A 14,563-nucleotide genomic window follows, 5' to 3' on the forward strand; every position below is an offset into this window, starting at 1 on the left:
GTGAGTGCAATTGCGTAGTATAATACAGGATGTGACTCAGGATCAGTACAGGATAAGTAATGTATGTACACAGTGACTGCACCAGCAGAATAGTGAGCGCAGCTCTGGGGTATAATACAGGATGTAACTCAGGATCAGTACAAGATAGGTAATGTAATGTATGTACACACTGACTCCACCAACAGAATAGTGAGTGCAGCTCTGGAGTATAATACAGGATGTAACTCAGGATCAGTACAGGATAAGTAATGTAAAGTACATGCATAGTGACTCCTCTAGCAGAATAGTGAGTGCAGCTCTGGAGTATAATATAGGATGTAACTCAGGATCAGTACAGGATAAGTAATGTATGTACACAGAGACTGCACCAGCAGAATAGTGAGTGCAGCTCTGGAGTATAATACAGGATGTGACTCAGGATCAGTACAGGATAAGTAATGTAATATATGTACACACTGACTCCACCAGCAGAATAGTGAGTGCAACTGCGTAGTATAATACAGGATGTGACTCAGGATCAGTACAGGATAAGTAATGTAATGTATGTACACAGTGACTCCACCAGCAGAATAGTGAGTGCAGCTCTGGAGTACAATACAGGATGTAACTCAGGATCAGTACAGGATAAGTAATGTATGTACACAGTGACTCCACCAGCAGAATAGTGAGTGCAGCTCTGGAGTATAATACAGGATGTGACTCAGGATCAGTACAGGATAAGTAATGTAATATATGTACACACTGACTCCACCAGCAGAATAGTGAGTGCAGCTCTGGAGTATAATACAGGATGTGACTCAGGATCAGTACAGGATAAGTAATGTAATGTATGTACACAGTGACTCCACCAGCTGAATAGTGAGTGCAGCTGTGGAGTATAGTGAAGAATAAATGATGTCATGTGCATCGGAAGGATATTGTATTTGATCTTTCTGTAGCATGAAATAGCTGGGGCCAGCACTGTATTTTGCCCTGTATACTGGTGCCGTGCTCCCTTCTGATTTGCACTCAGGTCCTCTCCATCTGTTGTCTCCACAGTCGGCAGCTTGAATCCAATGACGTACTCCCAGCACTGTATGTCCAGTATGGCAGCTCCTGCCTGGAGGTGTCACAACACGAAGGACAATGATGGGGTGAATGGAGGATGCCTGGACAGCAGTTCCTCTCAGATGAATGGAGGGATGAAGAGTGAGGAACGAGGGCTGAGCCATCTGCTGAAGCAGGAAGACACGGAGATTCAGGACGCTTATCTGCAGCTCTTCAACAAGCTGGATGTGGCTGTGAAGGAGATGAAGCAATATGTCACCCAGATCAACAAGTGAGGTTCCTTCTTGTGACCAGGGAGACCCTAAAAATCACAGCAAAACCCTCCATACCCATACCTAATCTCGCTGCTGACTGCACACTCATGTCTATAGATTAACAGCAAGCAGCAGCATAAGCGGCCTCACCCCAACCTCAGCGAGGGACAGAATCCCCTGACCTCTGATTCCACCCTAAAGACTGCAAGGCTTCAGGGATGATCTACTCTTTTGTTCACAAAGCTTCATTCATTTTCAAGACCTATGCTTGCTGTCCACTCCAGACAATCCTTAGTGCAATGAACAACCTGAAATCCAAATTGATGCAATTAACCTGTACTGATACATTGTAGCAGTCTGTCAGCACAAGGGACATATTTGTGCTTCTGTTTACATTGATACATTGTAACAAACCATGAGCTGTGCATGTTCACATTAGTAGACAGCAAGCAGAATTCTTTAAATATAACTGTAATGAATGAAACACATGATCTGTTAGAAAACTGCAGACAGTTTATTATACAATAACTAAGCTCACTTGCATAGGATGACACCGGGCTTTCAACTTCACTTACATAGTACTGGTCCAGCCCTTGGTGATGTTTTTTTTTGGGATGTATGTTACATAGTTTTGCAAAATCAGAGGATGAGAAGGCAAATAGAGGTGTAGTTACTGCAAAGCTCTGAGTCAGACTATGGCATACAAGAGGCAATTCTAAAATGCCACGACTTGGTGTACACGGTTCTGATATTTTCTTCCGATCCCGGTGGAAGAGTTGGGGTAGGACTGAGTCGCCTCCAGTGAGTATAATTCCCTGCTCCTCTCTTTCTGCAGGCTGTTGTCCACCATTACTGAACCCCTGGAGCCTGACCCGGCATGTGAGGCCCCTTCTGCTGGTGGCACCCCCCCATCTTCCCTGGTGACGGAAGATGGAGAAGGTGACAGAGGTGACCCCGGAGGCATAAAGAAAGTTTGCTTCAAGGTGTCAGAGGAAGATCAGGAGGACTCTGGGCATGACACCGTCAGCTATAGAGATTCTTACAGGTGAGTGGTTAGTGCTTGTTCCCTGGTTTACCTGAGGGAGCCCTATGGATGTCCGCATCTTGATGTCATTTCACATGACTACAACTCCCAGCAGCCACAGGGGGTTGAGTCACTTGGGTGGGTGGATTGAGACCTAATTTTTCTTCCGCTGCTTCCTCCAACAAACCACAAAGGGCGATAAAATCACTGAGTGACTGGATGTGGCTTCACTGCACATAACTAGGACACCCTAGTCTGTGGTGATAACACCTCAGTGACTTAGTATGCGTGACTTCCTCTGGGTGGTGTCCTACTCATCTCTGGGTAAATGTCCTGTTTTCCTGTGTCCCACAGTGAATGTAACAGCAACCGAGACTCCGTACTGTCTTACACGAGTGTCCGCAGCAACAGCTCTTACCTGGGCAGCGATGAGATGGGATCAGGTAATGAGATCTAGTGTATATGGCGTACCCCGTCATCCACTCCTCTACCTTCATATAGACAAGTATTTTCCCCATGCCGGCACATATATATCTTCCGAAAATATACCATTGTATAGCTCCTCAATACCTGCAGAAATACATAACTGCGCAAAAGTTTTAGGCAGGTGTGGAACAAAAAATTATACAAATTTAAGAATTCTTTTAAAAATAGAAGTGTTAATAGTTTATTTTAAGTAATTAATAAAACACAAAGTGAATGAACAAAGGAGAAATCTAAATCGCATCGGTATTTGTGGTCACTGATTCTTACTTTCAAAACGGCATCAGTCCTTCTAGGTACACTTGTATTTGCACACAGGTTTTGAAGGAACTTTGCAGGGAGATTGTGCTAAACATCTTGGAGAACTAACCACAGATCTTCTGTGGAGGTCGCTTGTGCAAATCCCTCTGTCTCTTCATGTAATCGCAGACAAACTGGATGATGGTGAAATCAGGGCACTGTGGAGCCGTATCATCGCTACCAGGACTCCTTGTTCTTCTTTAAACTGAATCTAGTTCTCAATGACATTGGCTGTATGTTTGGGGTTGTTGTCCTGATGCAGAATAAATTAGTAGCCATTCAGACGCCTCCCTGTTGGTATTGTGTAATGGGTAAGTGTCTGCCTGTATTTCTCATTATTGAGGACCCTATTAATCCTGACTAGTGATGAGCGAGTATGTTCGGTTAACCCTTTCGCCGAGTATACTCGGCCGAGCACCGAGTATTTATAGAATGCTCGGGCTTTAAGTTTTTGTCGCTCCGTGAACATGATTTGCAACTGTTTGACAGATTTAATACATGTGAGGAATGCTAGAAAAACAGGCATTCCTCACATGTATTAAATCTGTCAAACAGTCGCAAATCATGTTCACGGAGCGACGAAAACTTTAAAGCCCGAGCATTCTATAAATACTCGGTGCTCGGCCGAGTATACTCGGTGAAAGGGTTAACCGAACATACTCTCGCTCATCACTAATCCTGACCAAATTCCCAAATGCATTTGCTGAAATGCAGCCCGAAATTTGTAGGACCCTCCGCCATGCTTCACTGTTCATGCAGACACTCGTTGTTGTACCTCTATCCAGCCCTTTAGCGACAAACTGCCTTGTTTGTCTGTTATATCAACATTTTTCACATTTTGACTCCTCAGCACAGAGCACCTGCTAACATTTTTCTCCATCACAGCTCCTATGTTTTAATGCATAGCGAAGTCATTTTGCCTTGCTTCCATGTAGAATATATGGCTTTTTGGCCTAAATTTTCCATTAAGATGACTTCTGGCCAGACTTCTCCGAACAGAAGATGGTTGCAAGTGGGTCCCACTGGTTTCTGCCAGTTCTGAACTGATGGCACTGCTGGACATCTTCTGATTTTGAAAGGAAGTAAAGATGATGTGTCTCATCCTCTGCACTAAATTTCCTTTGCCAACCACTGTGTCTGTGGTACTAAATGTTACATTTCAGCAGCAGATGGAAGGAAGGGAGACACAGTCATTACTAGTGGGTAGGCGGAGCCCACATAGGATAGAACACCTCAGATTAAAAAAGAGTGTTGTCCGGCCCCTCCAGCTTGGGCTCCTCCTACTCCAGCTCTCCAGTCTAAAATTTGAGGTCAGAGAGGATGGTCGCTGCTGGAAGCAGCTCCTCAGAAATTTTTTTTATTTTTATCGGACAGAGACTTGGACCCCCGTGGTCTTGAGGTCTCAGGGGTCTCAGCGCTGCTGGACCCCCACCCCTCCCTTGGCGGATCTGCATTACCCTTTGAGAGAGGTCCCTGCAGAACCCTGCCGGCCCCGGGGGATGAGGGATGCTTCCCTGGCGGGGACGCAAACCGCGCATCTGGGGTCACTGCGTTCTCCGCCCTGGGGGGAAGCTTGGGCACAGCGCCACAAATCCCTGGGGGTCCCTGTGGCGCTCAGCTGGGTGAGTACTCAGCATGTTAATGTGTTTTGAGTGCTTCAGCGGCTGCTGCGGCAGCCACTGCTACATGTATTCTGGTGGTGACTTGTGTTTTTTTGTCCGCAGGTGGATGCCTGCAGGACATGGAAGCGGGGCAGGAGCGGAGAGCGGAGGAGTCGCGCGCGCTTTTTTGAAGCCGGCGGGGGGCGTGGCTTCGCGCCTTCCCGGTCTTTCGCTGGCAGGAAGCGCTCTGAGCGCGCGTTTTCTCCTGCCCCTCCTCTTCCGGCTTCTCTCTCCTCACAGCGCGGCGGCCATTACTGAACGGCTTCCATCGGGCTCCTCACTCTCCTCTCCTCCCGACAGACCGAAGGAACACTGCACCGCGGCCAGCTGGGTGAGTCGCTTCTGCCTGTCAGGGCAGAAGCTTAACCCCTCACCCCCTCAGCGCAGGGCACCTTTCTGAGGCACAATAAGGTGGCAGACTGTGCTGTCCTGCAGCTATTACCTCATATAGAGGTTCCTTTTTTGTCTGGGGCTCGCACATCCTTTTCTTTTCACAGAGGTTGTGGGGAGTCTGCGACATTAACCCCTTATTAGGCGGTTATCCCTTAATTGGGGGTCAGCTGGGGTAGCTCTCTCTTTAAGAGCTTTAACCCTTCAGCTTTCTTTTAAGAAACCACACTGTCCTACTTACTGACAGGTTTAACCTGCCATATACTGTGTGAGGGCATATCAGATCAGGGTCCAGGAGGTGCGGACCGTCTCCCAGGTCCGCTACAGGATCAGTCACGCGTGTCTGACACGCAGGAGTCCTCGACGGCGTCAAGCGCAGCGGTCGGGGGTTTCGGTGATGGGGCAGTGGTCAAAATGGAGGCCCTCACTCGTTCTATTGATGGCCTGTCTGACCTTCTAGGTTATTGGGTGTCAGCTAGATCCTCTCATGGCAGGAAGCGCCACAGGCCGGTACTGCCCTCCCCGCGCAGCGACTCGGAGATCTCTGTTATGGAGGGTTCCCCTTCAAGCCTTCAAGCTCAGATGGGGAGATGTCCGATTCGGATAAGGAGGATCGGCAGGGGCACTCTACCTCTTTTTTGGGCCGTGCAGAGGCTTTTATTGGAGCCATGAGGGAGGCGTTACAGTTTCCGGAGGAGGTAACTAGACGTCCTGGTAAGTCGGCCCGGATGTTTCAGGAGTCGCATAGGTCGCGCTTGGCATTACCATCTCTGGATGAGCTTAATGGGGCAGTGGAGAAGGAACGCCTGTGTCCAGATAAACGTTTTCAGGGAACACGGTTTTTTGAGGCGCTGTATCCGTGTTCCACGGAGTTGATTGATAATTGGATTCCTTCTCCTGAAGTTGATGTCCCTTTGTCCCAGCTTAGCAAATCCTCATTACTGCCTGTTAAAGGGAAGGCGAGTCTGCAGGATCCGCTGGACAGAAAAACGGAGATGGCGGCGAAATCCATCTACGAGGCCGCGGGTCATGGATTCAGAGCGGTGCTAGGATCCATGTGTGCTTGTAAAGCTTCCCTAAGCTGGTTGGACCGTCTACGGACGGCGTGGCAGGATGGATCCCCGCTATCCGAGGTAGATGGGCTTTTCAAGTTGTTGGAGGATGCGGCCCGATATGGCAGTGATGCAGGTTTGGATACCGCGTCACTGCTGTCCAGGGCGCAATCCTCGGCGGTCACAGTCAGAAGAGCACTGTGGCTCAGACAGTGGACCGGGGACGCGGTTTCCAAGCAAGGTTTGCTATCTTTAGCTTACAAGGGTGGTCAGCTATTTGGATCTGACCTCACGGAGCTGATTGTCAAGGCAAAGGCAAAAGAAGCGGCCTTACCACAGCGAAGAACTGTGGCTTCTGCGTCGGGCAGGCCTAGTGCCGGTAGTAGTCGGCGGCCCTTTCGGTCCAGGGGACGGTCCGGTCAGCCCTCTTGGGGATCGGGTCGTCCCTCTTTTTCAGGAAAAAAGGCTTCTCAGAAATCCCGCACTCCCTGGAAACAGAGCTTCCGTCAAGACAAGCGGGAAGCTGACAAAAAGCCCGCTAAGGCGGATTGACGCCAGGTTTTCACTCGAGGGCTCTCGAGTGAGGGGTCGTCTGCTCCAATTCGAATCGACTTGGGCGTCCCGCGTTTCGGACGCCTGGGTGACGCGGGTTGTGTCAGCAGGCTACTTCATAGTTTCTTTCGCGACCCCCGGACAGGTTTTGCCGATCTCGCATTCCGTCAGAGCCCGAGCTAGTTGCCGCTCTACGGCAGGAGGTCGATTCCCTTCTGCTGAAGGGTGTGGTGGTACCGGTTCCGCCGGAGGATCGGGGAAGAGGGTTTTATTCAAACCTCTTTGTGGTCCCCAAAAAGGAGGGCAAATTTCGCCCCATTCTGGATCTCAAAAGATTGAATCGGCATGTCCACACCCGGAAATTCCGCATGGAGTCGCTTCGCTCGGTTGTGACGGCCCTGTCGCAGAACGACTTTTTGGTGTCAATCGACATTCGCGACGCTTATTTGCATGTTCCCGTCGGAAGGGCCCACCAACGCTTCCTTCGTTTTGCCATAGGTCAGGACCATTTCCAGTTTGTGGCCCTACCATTCGGGTTGGCCTCGGCGCCCAGAGTTTTTACGAAAATTCTGGCACCTCTCATGGCGATCCTTCGAAGACAGGGGGTTACGGTTCTTCCCTACCTAGACGACCTTTTGATTGTGGCGTCCTCAAAGGAGGAGGCGGTGACGGCTCGCAATTTATCCCTTCAGCTCCTGGAGGACTTCGGGTGGCTGGTCAATTGGAAGAAGTCGTCTCTGGAACCGTCGCAGTCAATCCTGTTTTTGGGGATGCATTTCGACACGGTACGAGCAGTGGTGTCCCTGCCTCCAGACAAGCAAGCAAGTCTTCTTCGACATGTACAGGTTATGAAGTCTTCGACAGCAATGTCCCTTCGAAGGTGTATGCGCCTTTTGGGTTTGATGGTGGCGTCAATGGAGGCACTTCCGTTTGCCCAATTTCATTCCAGGACTCTCCAAATGCTTATTCTGAACCGTTGGGATCGATCACAGGCTTCGCTGGATCGCAGTGTCATCATCTCCCACAGGGTGCGAGAGTCTCTAGAATGGTGGTTACGTCCGGAAGCGTTATCCCTGGGGAAGTCCTTCCTCCTTCCGAGGTGGTCGGTCATAACCACCGATGCCAGCCTGTCAGGCTGGGGGGGTGTCTGGAACGATCTCTGGATTCAGGGAGTTTGGTCGTCGGAAGAGTCTGTCCTGCCGATCAACATCCTGGAATTGAGGGCGATTTTCCTTTGCCTCCAACACTGGACGGTCCCTTTAAGCGGTCTGCCAGTCCGAGTGCAGACAGACAACGCGACGGCGGTCGCGTATATCAACCATCAAGGTGGAACGAGGAGCTCCAGGCTCATGATGGAAGTGTCTCGGATCCTGGTATGGGCCGAGGCCAAGGTGCCAGCCATCTCTGCGGTTCACATTCCGGGAGTTCAGAATATCACGGCGGACTTCCTCAGTCGCGAGAAGGTGGATCCCGGAGAATGGAGTCTTCACCCAGAAATTTTTGCACAGCTGTGCTCCCGTTGGGGAACTCCTCAAGTGGATTTGATGGCATCAAGGTTCAACACCAAGTTACCGACGTTCATGTCCAGGTACAAGGACCCGAAGGCTGTGGCGGTGGATGCTCTGGTGGCTCCGTGGGACCAATTCGAGCTAATCTATGTGTTCCCGCCGATATCCTTACTTCCTCTGGTGTTGCGTCGGATCAGACTGGAAAGAGTCCCGGCTATGTTAGTAGCCCCAGACTGGCCAAGGAGGACGTGGTTCTCGACGCTGGTGTCGCTTCTGGCTGCGCCTCCACTTCCTCTCCCTCTTCGCCCGGACCTGTTAACCCAAGGGCCCGTTCGTCATCCGGACCTGAAGTCTCTGCGTTTGACGGCATGGCTCTTGAGACCGAAATCTTGACTCGTCAAGGTTTTTCAGCCGAAGTCATTGCCACTCTGCGAGCTGCCAGGGGTCCTGCCACTTCTAGGATCTATCACAAGACTTGGGAGGCCTTCTTTTCATGGTGTTCGGGTTCTTCAAGGAACCCGAGGATTTTTTCCATTCCCAATTTGTTGGCCTTTTTGCAGTATGGCCTGGACAAGGGTTTGGCAGTTAGCACTCTGAGGGGTCAGGTTTCTGCTTTGTCCTTGCTGTTTCGGAAGGCTATCGCCTCGCGTAGGGACGTTCGTTCCTTTTTTCGCGGGGTAACCCGTCAGTTTCCGCCGCGGAAGGCGCTTGTGTCCCCTTGGCGGCTCAATCTGGTCTTGGAGGCTCTTCAACATGGGCCTTTTGAGCCTATGGACTCCGTTAGCCTTTCTTTGCTTTCTTGGAAGGTTGCCTTTTTAGTGGCAGTCACCTCTTTGAGAAGGGTTTCTGAACTGGCGGCTCTTTCTTGCTCGCCTCCTTTTCTGGAGTTTCTCCCGGATCGTGTGGTGCTTCGCACACGGGGCGACTTTCTACCTAAGGTGGTGTCACAATTTCATGTTAACCAGGATATTGTGTTGCCCTCGCTCTGTCCGGAACCGAGGAATGCGAAGGAACGGGCCTTGCACTCATTGGATTTAGTGCGGGCTTTGAAGTTCTATTTGTCTATTACTCAAGGTTTTCGGAAATCGGACTCTCTGTTTGTGATTCCAGCAGGTCGTCGGCGTGGTCAACGAGCTTCCAAGGACACTATAGCTCGATGGATTCGGTCGGCCATTTTAGAGGCTTACCGACTCAAGGGCGAATCTTGTCCAATTAAGATTCGAGCTCACTCCACAAGAGCTGTGGGTTCATCGTGGGCTTTTCATCAAGGGGCCTCGGCAGCTCAACTCTGCCGGGCGGCTACCTGGCGTTCCGTCCACACTTTTACAAAGTTTTATAAGGTGGACGTCACTGCTTCCGCTGATGCAGCCTTAGGACGTAGGGTCCTGCAGGCGGCTGTAGTTTAAGTTATCGTTAACTTGTATTTAGCGCTAGTTGCGCATTTTTCTAGGTTGTTGGGATTCTGCCTCTGTTGGTTTTTTTCCCACCCTTAATTTTTGGACTGCTTTGGGACGTCCCACTAGTAATGACTGTGTCTCCCTTCCTTCCATCTGCTGCTGAAAGACGGATTTTGGTAAGACCTTACCTGTAAAATCCTTTTCAGCGAAGGAAGGAAGGGAGACACAGCTCCCTCCCATGGCAGAAGTGTGTTGTTGTGTTTTCAGATGCAGCGTGACCCTTCTCTGATAGCGATTATCTGGGCTGAGGTCGGCGCGCTAAGGCTCTGTTCCAGCATTGCCAGCTCATCGCAGTGGTCAGGTCCAGTGAGTAGTACCTGGGACTGTGTGGTTTTTCTGTTATATGCATAACCTGTCTCTTGTTTTTTCTCTGAAGTTCTTCAGAAGGGGTTATGTTGCTCCGCTGGTGATATTTGCTCTTCCTTAGCTTGTGTACGGACTGGAGAGCTGGAGTAGGAGGAGCCCAAGCTGGAGGGGCCGGACAACACTCTTTTTTAATCTGAGGTGTTCTATCCTATGTGGGCTCCGCCTACCCACTAGTAATGACTGTGTCTCCCTTCCTTCCTTCGCTGAAAAGGATTTTACAGGTAAGGTCTTACCAAAATCCGTCTTTCTTAGTGCTTCTTCAAAAGAGCTTGAACAGCGCATCATGAGACCCCAGTCTGCTTTGAAATGTTTGCTTGGGAGACACCTTGCTGATGCAGTATAACTACCTTGTGTCTTGTTACTGTGCTCAGTCTTGCCATGCTACATAACCTGTGACATGGAACTGTCTTCTCCAACCTCATTTTTGTAGCCGAGTTTGGTTGTTTCTCACTCTGTTTTAAGCCTCCCACACAGCTGTTTCTGCTTCAGTAGTGACTGAATTGCGACCTACATATGAAAATGATGATCATTATCACCTGTTTGGAATAATTGCCTACACCAGACTATAATCCTACAAAATCCCTTTGTGCAAGTGTACCTATAAGAACTGATGCTGTTTTGAAGTCAAAGAGCGCTCACAGCGAATATTGATTTCATTTGAATTTCTCTTTTGTTAATTCACTTAGTTTATTTTTATCAATTAAAAAAATTCAATTAACACTTCTATCTTTGAAAGCATTCTTACTTTGCAGAATTTTTTTCTAACTTGCCTAAAACTTTTCCACAGTTCTGTATACCTCTTATCCAATATATTTCACACATACCAGCACATATAAATCTTTCATATACTGTACCTTTGTAATACCTGAATCTATATATTTAGTGGTATATAATACACCTGCACATAAATATATATCTACCCCTCTATCTGCACACCTATATCTCCCCATACACCTCTTATCCCACTTATATTCCTATATTATCCTCATTTACCTGTCTGTCTAATGACTCCTGTTCCTGTGTCCCCAGGGGACGAGCTGCCGTGTGATATGCGGATCCCCTCAGATAAACAGGACAAGCTGCACGGGTGCCTGGAACATCTGTTTAATCAGGTGAATGATCATCGCAAGTCGTGACCACCATAAGGCTATGTGCCCACGTTGCAGAAATGAAGCATATTTTTTACGCTTCTCCCTGGCAGGAAAAATGCATGCGGCTTTTACATGCGGTTTTCCCGCCAGGTAGAAGCATTTGTCAAGCGTTTTTGCATGCATTTCTGCATGTGGGTTATCAAGAGCTTTCCAAGCGATTTTAGCATCACTTGGAAAAGTGCTTGACAACTTGGTCACACTATATAAATCCATGCAACCGGCATGGATTTATAGTAGTGTGACCAAGTTAGTTAAAAAAAAGAATACGAATGGTGAAAAATAATAGAAAAAAAAAGTTTATGCTTGCCTTCCGATGTCTTCCCGGTGTTTTGACTGCTCCGTCCGGTGTCTTGCACTGCTTGCGGTGGTGTGAAGGACCTGCGGTGATGTCATTGAGCCATGTGATGGGTCACATGACTCAGTGACGTCATGGCAAGTCCTCCACATCAACGCGAACATTGCAAGACACTGGACGGAGCAGACAAAACACCGGGAGGACATCGGAAGGTAAGTATAAACTTTATTTTTTATTTTAAATTCTTTTTTTTTACAGTTTCTATGGTACCCGGGTCTGGATGAGAGTCTCCTCTCCTCCAGACTTGGGTACCATCCGCACATAGAAACGCATAATATCCGTGTGTACAAATGTACTGACACGGATATTATGCCTTTCAATTCAAGTCAATGGCGGCGATTACGCTGCGTGTCCGCAAAATTAATGGACATGCTGTGGTTTTTTGAGCGCAGCATAAACGCTGCGGAAAAATCCACAACATGGGCATTGAAAGTGCAGCTTGTCATTGGGGACCATGGGGGGCGGATTACCAAGCGTTTCCCAAGCGTTTATGCTGCGGAAATTCCGCAGCATAAACGCTTGTAAAGCGCTACATGGGCACACAGCCTAACTGTTGTAACCCAACTCCAAAGTATCGCCGTATAGCATGGAGGGTCAGTGGTTAGCACTGTAGCCTTGCAGCGCTGGGGTACTGGGTTCAAATCCCACCAAGGACAACATCTGCAAGGAGTTTGTATGTTCTCCCCGTGTTTGCGTGGGTTTCCTCCCACACTGCACAGACATACTGGTAGGGAATTTAGATTGTGATTCCCAATGGGGACAGTGATGCTGTAAAGTGCTGCAGAATTAATAGCGCTATATACTGTAAGTGAGTAAAATAAATAAAAAAAATATATATATATATATCTACTATATAATTGTCTTATCCCGTCTGTCTGTCTGTCCTGGAAATCCCGCGTCGCTCATTGGTCCGGCAGCGGCCAATCAGCGCCACGTGATTTCTGAAAAAAGATGGCGGCTGTTAGCGGCTCATTTGGCGGACAGAGGTCAGCGGCGATGCCGCGGGGAGATGAGCGGTGCTAGCAGCACAACTACCCCGACCGGCGTCGCTGACCTCCATGCGGCTAACGTCGGAAGATCAGCGGCTTGGCCCGCTGATCTCCCGACAGCAAGTGTGAACGGAGGACCGGGGAGCGGCGCCGCCGGTCAGGATGCTTCTGCTGCGAGCAGCCGCTCATCTCCCGGCTTCTCGCAGCAGCAGAAGGAGCCGGAGCAGCAGCAGAAGGAGCCGCAGCAGCAGAAGGAGCCGCACAGGCAGCGCCGCTCCCCGGTGGCCGGCCGCGACCAATCAGCGAGATGGGCGGCAAATTTAAACGCCGCTCTGCTGATTGGTCGCGGTGGACGGCAGCGACCACTAATACGACGCTGATTGGTCGCGGTGGCCGGCCGCGACCAATGATCGAGATGGGCGGCAAATTTAAACGCCGCTCTGCTGATTAATCGCGGCCGGCCACCGCGACCAATCAGTGAGATGGCCGGCAAATCTAAACGCCGCTCTGCTGATTGGTCGCGGCCGCCGGCGACCGCTACCAATCAGCGAGATTGGCGCCAAATTTAAACAACGCTCTGCTGATTGGTCGCGGCTGCCAGACGCGACCAATCAGCGATATGGACGGCAAATTTAAACCCCGCTCTGCTGATTGGTTGCGGTGGCCGGCCGCGACCAATCAGCGATTTTGGTGCCAATTTGAAACACCGCTCTGCTGATTGGTCGCGGTCGCCGGCCGCGACCAATAAGCAGTATTGATGCCAGATTTAAACACCGCTCTGCTGATTTGTCGCGGTCGCGACCAATCAGCAGTATTGGCGCCAAATTTAAACCTCGCTCTGCTGATTAGTCGCAACCACCGGCCGTGACCAATCAGCGATATTGGCGCCAAATTTAAACACCGCTTCGCTGATTGGTCGTGGTGGCCGGCTGCGACCAATCAGCGATATTGACGCCATATTTAAACACCGCTCTGCTCATTGGTCGCAGTTACTGGTCACGAATAACCAGCATTATTGGCGACAAATTTAAACACCGCTCTGCTGATTAGTCGCGGCCGTGACCAATCACCATTATTGGCGCCAAATTTAAATAACACTCTGCTGATTGGTCGCAGCCGCAACCAATCAGCATTATTGCCGCCAAATTTAAACCCCGCTCTGCTGATTGGTCGCGTTCGCTGGCCGTGACCAATCTGCGATATAGGCGCCAAATTTTAACACCGCCCACTGGTGGAATGAGTCACTACCTACACCAGCTTATATGAGTGTCACTGTCATTTTTTTTTGTTCCAATAATTTTTATTAAGGGGTTTTTAACATTCTGGGGAAGGAGAAACAATCATCCAAATCCTCAAATAAACAACAATATATGGAATTTACATATATAATAAGGTTACAAACAATGAGACTTACTATTTTAAACAAAAACATAATAACTTACTTCAAAGTTAAGCCAAGCTATAATTATGAAAGGGAAAAAAGGAAGATATTAGGATGAGGACAATAAAGGACACGGAGAAGATAGGAAGGATATGGGAACGGAGAAAACAAAACTTGGAGTAAAGGGAGGGGGAGAGGGATATATGGAAGGGTAATAGGATAGGGAAGATAGCGGTAAGAAGGGCAAGGGAAATTAAAGGGGGAAACAGAAGAAGTTAGTCTTCTGAGATTATATTTCACACATAAAGAATCATAGTATAAAACTTACTATTGATAACAAGGATAGAAGATCAGATTATGTAATCATTTGATCATACTGGAAGAATTTCAGTAATTTTTATTCCAGCAGTGACTCATTTCTTTCCTGTGATGTGAGTTCTGTTCTCACCAGTTTCCTCCCCGTTTTTTTCCTTGCAGGTAGACGCCATTATAACGCTTCTCAAAGGAAAAATTATGTCTAAGGCCTTCGAGGAGACGAAGCACTTTCCCATGGAGCACAGCCTACAAGGTGACAGCAGCGAGGTCACATGATG

At 49.0% G+C, this 14,563-nt stretch overlaps 1 protein-coding gene across 1 annotated transcript in view; it reads left to right on the forward strand.

Moving 5' to 3' along the window:
- Window positions 1–14,563, forward strand: part of PREX1 (phosphatidylinositol-3,4,5-trisphosphate dependent Rac exchange factor 1) — a 144,596-nt gene that overhangs the window by 109,610 nt on the left and 20,423 nt on the right. The window contains exons 25-29 of the mRNA XM_073682645.1: window positions 1,039–1,318; window positions 2,137–2,346; window positions 2,680–2,768; window positions 11,124–11,206; window positions 14,448–14,538. Of these exons, the coding sequence (XP_073538746.1) occupies window positions 1,039–1,318; window positions 2,137–2,346; window positions 2,680–2,768; window positions 11,124–11,206; window positions 14,448–14,538 (753 nt within the window). The remainder of the gene's footprint in view (window positions 1–1,038; window positions 1,319–2,136; window positions 2,347–2,679; window positions 2,769–11,123; window positions 11,207–14,447; window positions 14,539–14,563) is intronic.

The sequence above is a fragment of the Phyllobates terribilis genome, unplaced genomic scaffold (assembly GCF_046119375.1).
Source record: "Phyllobates terribilis strain yellow unplaced genomic scaffold, ASM4611937v1 Scaffold_5__5_contigs__length_657084704, whole genome shotgun sequence".
NCBI classification, from domain to species: Eukaryota; Metazoa; Chordata; class Amphibia; order Anura; family Dendrobatidae; genus Phyllobates; species Phyllobates terribilis.